Source organism: Neomonachus schauinslandi, chromosome 8 (genome assembly GCF_002201575.2).
Source record: "Neomonachus schauinslandi chromosome 8, ASM220157v2, whole genome shotgun sequence".
Classification (NCBI taxonomy): Eukaryota; Metazoa; Chordata; class Mammalia; order Carnivora; family Phocidae; genus Neomonachus; species Neomonachus schauinslandi.
In genome coordinates, this window is record NC_058410.1 from 21,379,150 (window position 1) to 21,394,207 (window position 15,058).

The 15,058-nt window shown below is 39.1% G+C and overlaps 1 protein-coding gene across 3 annotated transcripts in view; it reads right to left on the reverse strand.

Annotated features, from left to right (window-relative positions):
* The window catches only part of UTRN (utrophin), a 484,838-nt gene that overhangs the window by 379,367 nt on the left and 90,413 nt on the right, over positions 1-15,058 (reverse strand). For all 3 annotated transcript variants that reach the window (XM_044917202.1, XM_044917200.1, XM_044917201.1), the window contains exon 2: positions 12,208-12,269. In XM_044917202.1, the coding sequence (XP_044773137.1) occupies positions 12,208-12,269 (62 nt within the window). The remainder of the gene's footprint in view (positions 1-12,207; positions 12,270-15,058) is intronic.

Here is a 15,058-nt window from a genome sequence, read left to right on the forward strand (position 1 = left end):
TGAAGGGTCAGGAATATAGGTAAAGCTCATGGGAGAAATAGAGGGATATCGAGGGACGCCTGGGTGGCTCAATGGGTTAAGCGTCTGCCTTCAGCTCCGGTCATGATCCCAGGGTGCTGGGATGGAGCCCTGCACTGGGCTCCCTGCTCAGTGGGAGAGTCTGCTTCTCCCTCTCCCTCTGCCCCTAACCCCCACACCCCTCGTGCTCTCGCTCTCTCTCACTCTCTCAAATAAAATCTTTTATAAACAATAAATTAAATAAATAAATAACAAAGAGGGGTACCTAGGCATAGAAAGGATCTTAAAAATTACTGATAAGATATGATAATTGTCTTTCTCTGAATGACTTATTTCGCTTAGCATAATACCCTCTAGTTCCAACCATGTTGCTGCAAATGGCAAGATTTCATTTTTTGATGGCTGCATAATATTCCATTGTGGGTGTGTGCGTGTGTGTGTGTGTGTGTATACATATATGTACGTATATACACACACACATACATACCACATCTTCTTTATCCATTCATCTGTTGATGAACATCTGAGCTCTTTCCACAGTTTGGCTATTGTGGACATTGCTGCTATAAACATTGGGGTGCATGTGCCCCTTCGGATCACTACATTTGTATCTTTGGGGTAAATACCCAGTAGTGCAATTCTGGGTGGTAGGGAAGCTCTATTTTCAACTTTTTGAGGAACCTCCATACTGTTTTCCAGAGTGGCTCACTGATATGTGGAATTTGAGAAGGCAGAAGATCATAGGAGAAGGGAGGGAAAAATGAAACAAGACGAAACCAGAGATGGAGACAAACCATAAGAGACTCGTAATCTCAGGAAACAAACTGAGGGTTGCTGGAGGGGAGGGGAGTGGGAGGGATGGGGTGGCTGGGTGATAGACATCTGGGAAGGTATGTGCTATGGTGAGCGCTGTGGATTGTGAAAGACTGATGAATCATAGACCTGTACCCTTGAAACAAATAATACATTATATGTTAATAAAAAAATAAAGTATAAAAAAATATTTAATTTAAAAATTACTGATAACAAGTACAGCTAATAATGTCTTCTCAAATCCACTATCCATTTTCAAAAATAAATAAAATAACATAAAAACAATGGATCGTGGATCACCACATCAAAAACCAATGATGTACTGTATGGTGACTAACATAACATAATAAAATTTAAAAAAATAAATAAATAAAATAAAATAACATAAACCAGCACAATATAAAATAAGGTAAATATAAATATTAGCCCATACGACAATTATGAATGCCCATCAGTGATCTCAATAACAAAAAAGCCTTTCACTAGCCATATAACTCTGGGCAAGTTACTTGGCCCTTCCATATCTGTTTGCTCATCTGTTAAAAATGAAGATGACAGATGTTCAATAAATGATTGATACTATCATTCATAGTAGGAGCATAACTTCAGTGTTTCCACTCTCATAAAAGTGCCATAAAATTTCAACAATATCTGGAAGAACGAATAAAACAAAGAAGCACTTATTCATCCCAGGCAAGAATGTAAAAGCAGATTCTGAACCTGAGTACATGTTAGTGTCGGTTCATAGACAAATATCTTCTCAGTCCCAAATTCACTAAGAGGATGACCGGCAGGGAAACATCCCCTTCCAAAGCCATGAACATGGTAAGACTAGAGCACTGTACTGTAGGTCTGCACCATGAGACAAGCCATAATACAACAGCAAACTCACTAGATTCTTCCCTAAGCTCCACTGCTGGTCCATGGCAAAGCAGGAGGCATTAGGAGTAGCATCAATTTTTCTAGATGAGACACTCTTTTCCTCTCTCACTTGTCTAGTTCATTGGTATACTGAGCAACAAACCTTGAGAAAAGCTCCCTGTGGAACATTCTGTTGAAACAAACATGACCCAGACACAGTCCTGTCTTTCTAGAAGTCTATCATTCATACAGTATAACCAGTGCCCTTATTTTCTTTAAAAACATAAAACAAACAAAACCCTACAGTAACAGCAACACAATTTCTTTATTCTGTCTCCAAATTTCAGATGAATATTGATGGCAATCAGGAAAAAACGTGTTTTATGCTGTGTCCCTTTCTCCAACACTCTCCCACCCCACTCCAGTGATAGTGTTACCAGTATATATTCCCGTTGAGACTCCTCGCAAGGATTACACCTGCAGGATGGCCAAAGAGGGGGAAATACAGCCTGTGAATCTCCTCACTGGACAAAGTAAAGTACCTGGGCTCATACAAATCCAAAACTGTGGTTCAAAGCTTACACAGAGAACACACACCCACACTCGCCACACACAGGGCCAGTCACTACAAAAGTACATATTCCTGACGAATACAACTTAGGAATGTCCCATATACAGATAGAAAAAACCAGATTACACCAAAGGTTAAGTTCCACTTACCACCCAAGAGAGTAACACCTGTACATATGGTGATTCAGTGCTTTGTGCCCTACAAGCAGACGTCAGAAAATTTTTGTTGGAAAGATCCAGAGAGTACCTAGTTTAGGCATTGCTGGCCAGGTGGTCTCTACCCAAACTACTCAATCCTACTGTAATATGAAAGCAGCCCAGACAATGCAGAAACAAATGAGCCAATCATAATGATGTTCCAATAAATATGTTCCAATAAAACGTTGTGGACTCTGAAATTTGAATCTCATATAATATCCATGTGTCATGAAATATTCTTTTTTTATTTTTTTGCAACCACCTAAAAATGTCAAAACCATTCCTAGCTTGTGGGCCATACAAAAACAGGCAGTGGAAACATGAAATGTTCTTAGAGTAACAGCAACCACTTAGAAATGTTCTAAGAGATTTATAGAGATTTAGATGTATTAGTTACATGTATTAGTTATTTCTTGATAATAATATTTTGAAGGAGGGAAACGAGACAGGGGTGATGTGACAAGTGAGAGGCAGAACCAGGATCTAATACTATAGAATCTGGTTCTAAATCAATGTTCTCAAAGTCTGTGCTAAGCTTCCACTCAAATTACAAGGGGACAGGACTGTGACATATAAGCAAGGAAATACTTAATGGGGGGGGCAGAATAGAGGGAGTTCTATTTAATGACTTCCCAAAGAAAGCAACAAAATATATATCACATTGAAATGAACTCAAAATGAAGACGATTTTTTCCCAAGCACACAGCTTTAACACGTATCTGTGCTTTCATATCACAGGCTCTCAACACGGGGTCCACCCTGGGAAACTGTTTGGAAATGTCAGAAGTCACCATTGAAGACAATTAAAAACTGATTCATCCTGACAGTCAACCTCTTACTTAGATGTTTAATTCTTTGCAAAGACATATTTGCAGAGCCTTCTCTGACAGAGAAAATACAGTTTAATAATTCAATCAGACAAATATATGGTGAATGCCCCCTTTGTGCTTGGCCCTGCAGAAATGCCAAGTTCAGGCCACCCTCTTCATTCACAAGAGAGGGTTCTCATGGTTTTCCAGTAAACACAAAATAATACAAATGAACAATCTTGAACTTGGAACGTAGATAAGCTGTGGGTCACATTTAACCTTAAAAAACTGAAAAGCAACATGATATGAGTCCAGATGACAGTTGCTGCAGGTGACCAGCTCTGGTGACCCCCTCCTCCAACCCTTCCCCCCCCCACCATACTTCCGTGCACTCTCCTGACACCAGCTTTAACCCCACAATTGTGACAAGAGGGACCAGTATAAAACCAGCAGCTGGACACGGAAGCTTCTGGATTTAAAAGTGTCAGAGGATACAAGCAAACTGTCATCACAATGCATGAGGAGAAGCCAGGGTCTACGGGAGGGCAGCAGCTGCAAAGACTGATGGGGACATGTGACAGTACAACCGCATGAAGCCAACCTGATGGGCTCCGTCACCCCCGGAGAAATCAGCCCAAAGGCTGCGGGCGACAGCTAGTACTCATTTCCCGCCACTGACAGCCATGTAGGAATCACAGGTCATTGTGGGCAGGACTACTGGTTTTGCAAAAGAACCTGGAAATCTGAATTTTTCTATGTAATCTCCAGATATTTGTAGTTTCCTGAAAACATCATGCAGATAAACAAATTGTGTCCACGGGCATAGCAGATCATCGGGTGACTGATTAGCAATCTCTGCACAGGGCATGACCGCAAGTGAAATGTATGTTTAGTCAACAGTGAGTCCTCTGAGGAACTGATAAACTCTGTGGAAAGGACACACACACACAGATACCACACCAGCCAAAGACTAAAGAACATGATTCAATACAGAACACCAGCAGTCATTACTGGCTCAGACAAAACACGAAGAAGTCGGTCATTTCAGATTCTTTTTTTTCCACTCACTCCCCACCTCCCATTTCTACCTCCAAACACATTCCAAAGGTAACCACCTCTCCTTGTCATCATGGCTCCCACTCCAGTTCATGCCTCCAGGACCAGGCTAATTGAACCCTTTGCTTCTGCATGAGAGCCAGAATAACTCTAATTATAGGCAAAGACAATCCAAACTCCAAATAAAAGATCCTCTGTGATCAGGTCCCCACCCTGTCTCTAATCTGACACTGTCTTATTCTCCTTCTTTGATACTCCCAAATCACAGTTATTTCCATCATAGAGGCCAAGTTTTTCAGCAATAGTAGTAGTGGTAATAGAAAAAAAATTTTGCAGAAGATTGAATAAGAAAGTAAAATTTAGGAAGTCTAGTTTGGAGTTCTTAAAAGGGCCAAGTGCTAATTCTTTATAGCAACAACCAACCAACCAGAGACAAAATTAGGACTTGTATTTTCCATTTGGAAGACTGATCAGTGCCTTCTTTCTGGAGTTGCTAGGCTGACACCGACCCCCCGCAGCTGACAAATGCAGGCCTTGCCTTCAAGGCCCTCGGAACCTAGATGTAAACAAAACCAACACAGCATGCTGAGCACATTAAGAGGGACTCATGAGCTAGCGTGGTTCTGCCAAATTTGTACCAAGTAACAGATACAGTACACAGGCAGAATCTGTCCTATGATTTACCTAATCTCATTATAAATAATCAAGTTACAACTGGGTATAATTTTTAATTTTTAAATGCTTTCATAACTAATATATCTGATAAGGTATCTTACAAACAAATAATATATGAGCCCTTTGACACTGTTCAGCTATTCTGTTATTTATGCTCTATCTATTTTCAAAACAGGATTTGAGGCAGCCAATGCAATTCAGTTACAATCTCCACTGTTGACTGTGTGTGTGCGTGCACACATGTATTCATGCATATACATGGCATATACATATATACACACATACCATATAGCATATATACCATAACGTATTTGCATTCTTCTCAGATTCATCTGAGATTAATCTGATGTCCCCAGCTTCTGATAACATATTGTAAGCTTTAGCACCTCTCTCTTATTTTTTTATTGTTTTCTGTTTTTGATCATTTTTGGCAAGGGGTTGGTTATTTTAAAACTCCAAAAGAAATAAGCAAAATAATTTAATATTTCTTTTAACATTTTTAAAGCCAGAATCTTTCATTTATGAATCACCAATCTCAGCAACCTTTTGGCTCTTGTAATTCTTCATTTTCTTAAAAGTCAATAAGTGTATCAGTGAGCACCATGAACAATGCCATTTTGGTTAATTATGGGTTTATATATAAATATATTTTTTAAGTTTTTTATAACAAAAATGTTACGCTTTTTCTCAAAGAATATTTTCTTTGGATTTCTTCTAACTTTTTGTGATGTGTATTACTGCGTACAATAAATAACAGGTTAAAACAAAGAACAGTATCTCTAGTCAAGATTAAGCAAACTGATAAAATGAGGCTCATCACAACTATAAACTTATAGCTTCACCAGTGGAATGAAGACCTATGATGGTCAATATCAACTTTATGATTCCACCCAGTGAGAGCAAAGTGAGTGCAAGGAAATGCCTAAGGAGGTCTTTAAACACCTTGCAAGGAAAGCCAGCAAGATTGCTACAAAGAATCAGTGAGCACAGGGCTCTTGGCCCCATCTTCTACAAAGCTTCCCACACATCTTTTCCCACTCTCATTTTTGTGACCATCAACTTCCAACATGAGGACAAAACAATGGGACAGTAAAAGCAATGTCCCACTGCCTCCAAAAGGAATCCATTTGAATAGCTCTCCACATTGAAATCTATTTAAAAAAAAAAAATACTTCACAGATTTTCCTTTTATGCTCCATCAATTTAAACTTCAAGTTTGGAATTTAGCGACGTATATGAAAACTTGGCTCATCTTTGTCTACAAAAAGGGAAAGGCAGAAATCTGCCCAAACTAAAGTTCAGCATTTTGAAGTCTACACATTCTCTGTCTAACCTTTATTTGTTAAACCTCTTTTGAGAATCGCCTCACCAAACTGATAAAAGGGCTTCTGCAATTTGTATGTCTCAGCTCTGCCAGATGAGCAGCTCTGAAAGTCAGCCAAACAAAATGCAGGCTGGGAGTCAGAAGAAAGTTCCCAACAGTGAAGCAATGAGGCCCTTGCTGCCTCCCTCGGGAGACCAGCCTACTAACAAACCAGAGCTCTTAAGGATGAGAGGAACAAAACACTCAAGCTTTACCCACCAGACAATGGAATGAAGTGGGTTTAATGAGCCAATGCTTTTTTTTTTTTTCATTTCTGTTTTAAAATATATGTGTGGCACAGACCAGGGGTACCACAAGTTAGGGTTACCTGAGAGGGTCCTAATTTAGCATTCCTAAGTAATTATAATCTCCTATAATGTTTCATAATAATGCCTCAATATTTCTTAGCAATATAAGGCAAGTAATTACGATCAAGTGTGTTTTATAGCTAAAGGAATAAAAACCAAGTGACCTGGGAAAATTGGCTAATAATTTGCCTGAGGTCATAAATAAATGAGCAGCACATCCAGGAATAAATGTTAAATTTCCTAACTCTTAGCTCCTTTAGATAATCATTTTCTTCTGAGCTCTTCATAACTTTTTAAAATCCAACAACCATAAGCCTTTCTACACCAGATGACTTCTCGGGATTCCCAAACTCTAAAGCATATCTCTGTAACATATTAACATGATTTGCAGCAAAAAGAATATATATTTATAGTGAATGCTGCCTTAGCTATATTTCTTTATAAAGTGAAAAATCAAAAGATGGTTTTAGATCCATATTATTCAATATTCTCAAGCTCTTTACCAAATCCCTTATCAAGGAATGAATTGAGCCGATTTTAACTTTTAAATCTCATTTTTCATCGCCCAAATTTAATAGGAGGATTCTATTTGAAGAATCCTATGCAGCAAGCATGCGAATCTTATGTATTAAACCCAAATGGTGATTTAACAATCTTTCCAGTGCAACTTCAAAAAAACAGGTAATTAGGGAAACTGCATAGCTGGATTTGTTTGTCGATTTTTGTGAGTAAATGCAGCAAAAATGTATTCATATCCATGAAATAACTCCATTTATGCCATTTTGCACTCAATTCTATACTCCCTCCTACCTCTTTCCAATATAACCACTACCAACTGGTTTATGGATATAAAGTATCAGGCATTTAAATATGTTTCTGTCACTGTCATTGACTAATCTATCAAGCCTATCAAGGCTCACTGGGGGCCTCCTAAATGCCAGAAGTGGTGCCAGTGACCAAAATAAACAATCCTTGCACCATGGAGCATCCACTGATTAGGAGAGGAGAGACAAATATTTTCAGATGCAACTAATTTAAAGTACAATTCTGATCAGGGCATCAGTGGATAAAGCTTTACGAGTAGAGAGCATATCTGCCCTCGTCTAGGAGCTCAGAAAATGTATCCTTGAAATGACATTTCAGCTCAGGCAAGAAATAGGAGAAGGAGTTGGCCAGGAAAAGATGTAGAAGGGTAGAAGCCATGAGACGGCTCATCGTAATAGCTAGAGAATCAAGAGGGAAGGAGAGTAAAGCAAAATGTAATCAGAAGTAGATTGAAGACGGCAACAATTGAGGGCCTTAAAAGCCAAGTAAGAACAGTGGGCAGCCCTTGAAAGATTTAACTGAAGAGAAAAGGGTACTGAGACTTACACTGTAAGACCACTCCTGCTATTCTGTAGAAAGCAGAAGGAAGGGATTGGATAGGTGAAGCATGGCATGGCAGAACCAGTTGGTAGATTATTACAGGGGTCCACATGTTCAGGGATAATTTTCAAAAACAGTAAAATCATGACTCATACACATGTAATATCAACACGTGTCAAAGACTTTAACTCATTAATTGACAAGAGAACCAGTAAGGTGTATGACCGGTTCAAAGGAGAATTCAAAAGACCACATGTTTATATGCAATAAAGGAAAGCAGAAATAAATTTATAATAGATGCAAAAATAGGTCTATCCAAGGTATAATAATCAACTGCATTCCACCTACTTTGCATTTTTATGTATAAGAATTATTTGAGGGGCGCCTGGGTGGCTCAGTCGTTGGGCGTCTGCCTTCGGCTCAGGTCATGATCCCAGGGTCCTGGGATCGAGTCCCGCATCGGGCTCCCTGCTCGGCGGGAAGCCTGCTTCTCCCTCTCCCACTCCCCCTGCTTGTGTTCCTCCTCTCACTATCTCTCTGTCAAATAAATAAATAAAATCTTTAAAAAAAAAAAAAAAAAAAAAGAATTATTTGATTATCTGTTTTCTACAACTCTCAGAGTTGTAGAGTAGCTCACAGATAAGGGAAGGCCAATAACCCAGATGTCTGAGCTGACAGGATTCTCACTAATCTTTTTGCCTATCTTAAAGTCTTTCACATTTTTTCCTAACTCAGATGATAGTGACTTGGCAAAAGGAGGTGTCAGAAAAGAGGGAGAAAAGTAGACATTTTGAATATATATAGGTAGTAGAATCAATTAAGATTTGGCATTTTGATTACAATGGGCCGGGGAGGGGGTGCTTGGGTGGCTCAGTTGGTTAAGCAACTGCCTTCAGCTCAGGTCATGATCCTGGAGTCCCGGGATCGAGTCCCGGGATCAAGTCCCACATCCGGCTACCTGCTCGGCAGGGAGTCTGCTTCTCCCTCTGACCCTCCTCCCTCTCATGCTCTCTCTCTCTCTCTAATAAATAAAAAATTAAATTAAATTAAAAAATAAAAAATGAAAACACTTAAAAAAAAATGGGCTGGGGAGGGGACCACAAAGAAAATGTCCAGGGATGGAATTCAAAATAAATTCCTAAACGGTGGAAGATACCATCAGTTATCTATTTGCATTTTTCAGGACAAGGGCCCAACTGCCCTAGGGAGGGACCCACGCTGCAGGAAAGCAGCAGACTCAATCAATAATTCTATTTTAAACTCTACCACAATATACCAAAAGACATGGATAAAAAAATAAATGAAATCAAATTCATTCTTTTCACCAGGATTTTTTTTTCTTGTGCTAGCCTCTGGATTACTTAGTGACACCATGCCCGAAAACTACCTTTTCCCAGCAGAGTGGAATTAAGCTGTATGGGAGTCTATGGAAATCTCCCAGCGTAGAAATGTTATTCTCTTTCCTGACCAGCAGTGTGGAAGCAATCTGATTTATGGATTTAAGACAGCCAGAGGAAAGAAAAAATGTGGATGAAGTTCAATGTCACTGCCATGAACTCTCCATCTCTTTATATCCAAATATTCATAATTTATTTGATAAGTTTGTTCTAGAACCATCAAATTTTCCTTCTACTTTGATTTCTGACTCAAAGTCATCTGAAAGGAAATGTTTCCAGGGTCAGCTCTACTTTTGATACTTTTTCTCCAAACAAAATAAACTTTTAGCTTCCGTGTCAGTTTACATAACTGGAACTGTTAAAATGTTAAAAATGATAATATTACCTGGTCTTTTCACCGTCTTCGTAATAATTTACGAAATAATTTGCATGGGGCAAATAATTTACATGGGACTTAAAACCCTCACTGAATAGTACAGAATAATATATACATTATAAAATGTACAAATTTAAATGTCAAGTTCGTTAAGTAAACTATCCTGGTAGTACTGGACTTTGTGTTATATGAGGTCCCTTTAAAGATGCTAACCATCAGCGATAAATACTGAGCTATTTCTTTTTTTTTTTCTTTAAGATTTATTTATTTATTTGAGAGAGAGAAAGAATGAGAGTGAGGGGAGGGGGGCAGAGGTAGAGGGAGAGAGAATTTCAAGAAGACTCCCCGCTAAGCGTGGAGCCCAACATGGGGCTCAATTTCACAACCCTGAGATCATGCCCTGAGCTGAAACCAAGAATCAGACACTTAACTGACTGAGCCACCCAGTGCCCCGATACTGAGCTATTTCTTGAGAGAATTCAGGTACATGACCCAAATGATCCAGTAGACACTGAGGACCATCCAATGGAAAAGAAGTTAAGGGACAGTAGCTGCAGTGAGGATGTTTTTAAAGCTCAGCAAAGGGGTACTTGGGCCACACTGGGTATGAGTGACAGCTTTGGTACCAGCCTTGCATCCATCAGTAACAGCTCTGGACCTGGAGATGAAGCACACCTACTGGGTGACGCTCCAGCTCAACCGCCTGTCATATACCATCAAGGTACTATCTCGCCTGAGCCAAATTTATGGCAACACTGATAAAGTTTTCAATTTCATTTTCAATTATTCTTTCTCAGTTGTCACCTCTATTCGCCTACTCTGCACCTTTCCATGCCCTATTTGCACTAGTTCTCACCATTCTCGTAGACAGGGGTAAAAGTCATTCACCCAGTTTCAAATGTCCCCCAAACGTAGGTCTACCAAGACTATGATGTTTTCAAATGATCTTTAAAATCAGTTCTAAGGTAATTCTTCCCCAATGACTACATTGAGCTGCTAAAAAGTAGGTCTGCTTAACTTGCTCTACCTAGAAATGACCGTATAATCCTCCATAACAACCAGGATGGATAATCTTACACATCTGAGCACTCATAAAACCACTGGGTTAAAACATCTCCTATCCAAACTCTCTCAGTTGCTGAAACAATACTGCCCAGAATATGGTCAACACAGACGGATATTTCAAAAGTTTTGAATCATGTCAAATCCAAAGCACCCAGATGTTACCTGTGCTTCTAAAATAAAACAAATTAAAATTTCCCCCAAAATACCTATGTCTGCTCTGGAATAAATCCTACACATAAAACCACCAATTATGCAAGCACTTCTATATTCTTGACCCTTCTGTCAAAGTTCGTTTTCACATTCCTTACATTCTCAGAGGCAAGATAAAACATCCCTCAACAAAAACGTGCAAAACCTAAGAAAACACTGCAATCAAATAATCATCTGTAAACACTGAGATGTGAAGCAATTTTTAAACCATGCTGCTACACATAGTAATCCTAAAACATTCTCACGTTGCCTCAAAGAAATACCAATGTTTATTTTCTTGACCTTTGCAACCTTCTCAAATAGGAAATTCTGAAAAAAGAAAAAACCTCTTAATTAAAGTAGCTTTCATACTATTTAAAAGACTATGATGATGTTTCGCCCAGAAACTTTTATTTCTCCTCCTTCTGGTGTGGAGTCCTGCAAATTTCCCTCCCACTTCAAACTTAAAGGACCAAATTCCAATGTCAATAACCAATGGATAATTACGTAAGAACAAGTTTCAAAATAGCACTGCCAATTCCTTTGTCGGTTTGCCCTGCCCCTAAAAGGAATATTGCTCAAAACACTGATTATGTTCCAAGTGGTTATAAATGCTGAGAAAGAGTAGATTCTTGGGGAAAGAAGTGAGAAAGTGCTCAAAAAAAGAACCACAGTGCAGATCAACATTATTAGCCACATCCACAGGTAGGAAAATCCTTAAACGTTTCTGCATGGGGTAGAAAGGCTGCCTGAATAACAATCTGATTTTAACCAGGCAAAGTGAAATCATCATCTGTCTAGCTAAGTGAACACAAAATTTGCCCAGTGATATATTCATTTCCTAAATGTACCCAGGATTCACAGAGTCAAAAGCAGCAAACTGTTGCCCTATATCTGGAGAATGCCAGGTAAAAATAAAAAGCTGTTTATACCATGAAGGTGTCTACACCATGAACTGTTTGTATCAGGATTTCCGTTAAATATATTTGAGAAGAGAATTTTTTAAAAAGTATAAATGCATCTGCATACTCAGAAGATTTCTATTCGGTCACGTCATGGGAAAATTCATTGCACTTCCAAACAAACTCCATCAATCAGAAAGAGGCATTTGAATCACCATAAAGTATTTGAAAGTCTCCGTTACCTTTGAAAATCGAGCGTTAATCCATTTGGTAAAGGTTTTCTTCTGCACGTCATTGTGTTCATCTGTGGGAGGGAAAAGGAAGAAGGGAAATGTATGAAAGTCTGTACCTTTGGGAAGGGTTCTATATACAACCATCCCCATCATGGAGAGTTTATTTTTTATTTTATTTTTTTTTAAAGGATTTTATTTATTTATTTGACAGAGAGTGAAAGAGCACAAGCAGGGGAAGCAGCAGGCAGAGGGAGAGAGAGAAGCAGGCTCCCTGCTGAAGAGACAGCCCGATGCGGGGCTCGATCCCAGGACCCTAGGATCATGACCTGAGCTGAAGGCAGCCGCTTAACTGACTGAGCAACCCAGGCACCCCCCCATCATGGAGAGTTTAAAATAGAAGTCCTCCTAGTAGTTCCTGAGGCACCAAGATCCACAGCTAAGAACAGGAAGGCTGAGGGAGTCTGCTTGCACAGGAAGCCGGGGCACCTTCCCTAGGGGGCTGGCCCTCCCATCCTGAGCCTCGGCATATTGCCGCCAACCATTCGATCATGTGTGTTGGACAGAATCAGCACCTCACTTTCACAATTACACATAATACTTTCTGTTGCATTTTGTGTAAGTAAAATTTCAGCATGATAAAGACGTTAGCATGTCCAAAACAAAAATCGAAGTCATCCATGAAAAACCTAAGAAACTCATGATCTTCCTCCTTTTCTGTACAAGTCCTACACCCTTCAGAACAAAAACTAGCATAAGGTTATTCCACAACCTGTTTTCTTGTAGTAAAACTGATAGGACAAGATTTTAATGATCTTGATCTATAAATACAGTATTTTACAAGTGGAGAAATCAGAGTCGTTCTTTTAAAAAAAAAATGATCAACTTTGGTTTTGATTACAAATTCATGTTCCAAGCCCAAGCCAATAAAAATTGACTTTAAAAACTACAGCATCTTGAAGGTCTTGAAGATGGGCAGAATGATTTAGTTAAGCACAGGGAAACCATGTGATATATCAAAAAGAACAAAGAGCTTTAGAACAAAATAGACCGCACCCCAATCCACTTAGTGTGTGACCTCGGGTAAATCATTACAATGCCTCCTCACCTCGGGTTCTCATCTGTAAAAGAGAAATAAATAACACCCAGCTTGCAAGGGCATTTTGAGGATTAGTGACTATGAGCGGAAACCACTTGGCAAAGAGCTGGCTTTGAGCTCTCTGTTACTGTTATTGCTACAATTATTACTACCGTATACACGTAAACATGAAAGATAAATACCCATTGTACCCTCTCTGTTATTTCTAATGATACCCTCTTCAACTGCTCCCCAGTTCTCTATTACAACCAGCAAGAGTCAGTGTTGGCTTAACACCTAGAGAACAGCACATTAACAATCTCTAACTGGTTCCGAAAGCTGCCTCAGGAGGATTTGGAACCAAGCAGAAAGCTGCGGTTCTGTCTGTGTGTATGAATACACCGCCTGCCCGGGACCATCCACACTGCCAGGCTGCCTCCCACAACGTAACAGCAAAATAATAAGAGAGAGGCCCCAGTGCGCTCTGCTCTCTGTGCATTAGTTTCAAAGGGCTGCCTTCAACATAGACCTCATGCATCTCTAACAGCAGAATTAGAAGTTCACCCACCACTTCACCAAGTTTGTGATATCTTTGGTCCTTACTCCCTTCTGGTAGGAGAGTTTGTGATTAAAAGGTCACTCCTGAAATAAATAGGATAGCTGCAGCTCCAGAAAAGAGTGCACTCTTACACATCCATAAAGGTAATTGGAGACTGACTCAGAGACACAAAGGGGACGATTGGATGAAAAACAAAACTGCTGTCTAAGAACCCTCTTGATGTTAATTGCACTGAGAGGTAGGTAGCCTGCCTTCCAGGAAGGACAATGCAGTCAGCATCAGACCTGATTTCAGGCTTTCTACCATCGATCAATGCCACATATAAGCCATTTATTAACCAAGAGAACTTGCTTACACACTCTGAATGTCCCTACCTTGCAATCACGCCCAAGAGGGACAGAGCTGAGATGATACACAGAATTGAAGTCAGCCACATACATCAACCTGCAGAGAGCACTATACCAGCCCCACCAATATAAATATAATATTAAATATCAGTGTTCAGAGCTCTTAGAAAAGCTAATTATTTGTCCCATTAGCCTTAGAAAGGATTTACTTTTGTACATTTTACCATACATATTATTCCATATTGCTATGAACAAAAATACATATAAAGGTCATAAATATAAAGGTCATAAATTTTCCTAATTTCATAACATTCATACAATTTGAAGATTTTATCACCATAAAAATGGAGAATATTCTTAGGGATTAATATTAATAAATTTTGGGTTTTCCTCACCCTCTTTTCTGAGCATTTAACCTTCTTATTTTCAAACACATGTTAAAATATTTAATACTTCATAGGTTCCTCTCCAGATATAGACTGGACAAAGAAATGAGTATGTGCACCTTACCAAATGATAACTAAGGTTTTTCAACTTATCACACAAAGAAGGAAATCAAATTCTAAAAATAGATTCCTGCCACACAGAGATGTTTATAAAAATTAATAAGTGAATGTTTCTATAATAGTCTTTGATCTTTGGGTCAAATCAAAGTTTGAATGAGTCTAAGTAACCAATATGAAATAAAGTATGAGGTTGCAGAGATAAAGTATATGTGGAGTTTAGATAATTAACATTTCAAATGTTAGCTTCGTATGCTTATCGCAGAGATATATCCAGCATCCAAACCTTTCAAAAATACTCCCAAATTTATAAACACTCCTCTGTATTCATTTTCCTGATACAGTTAAAAAAGGGGGGGTTCTGGAGGGGAGGGGG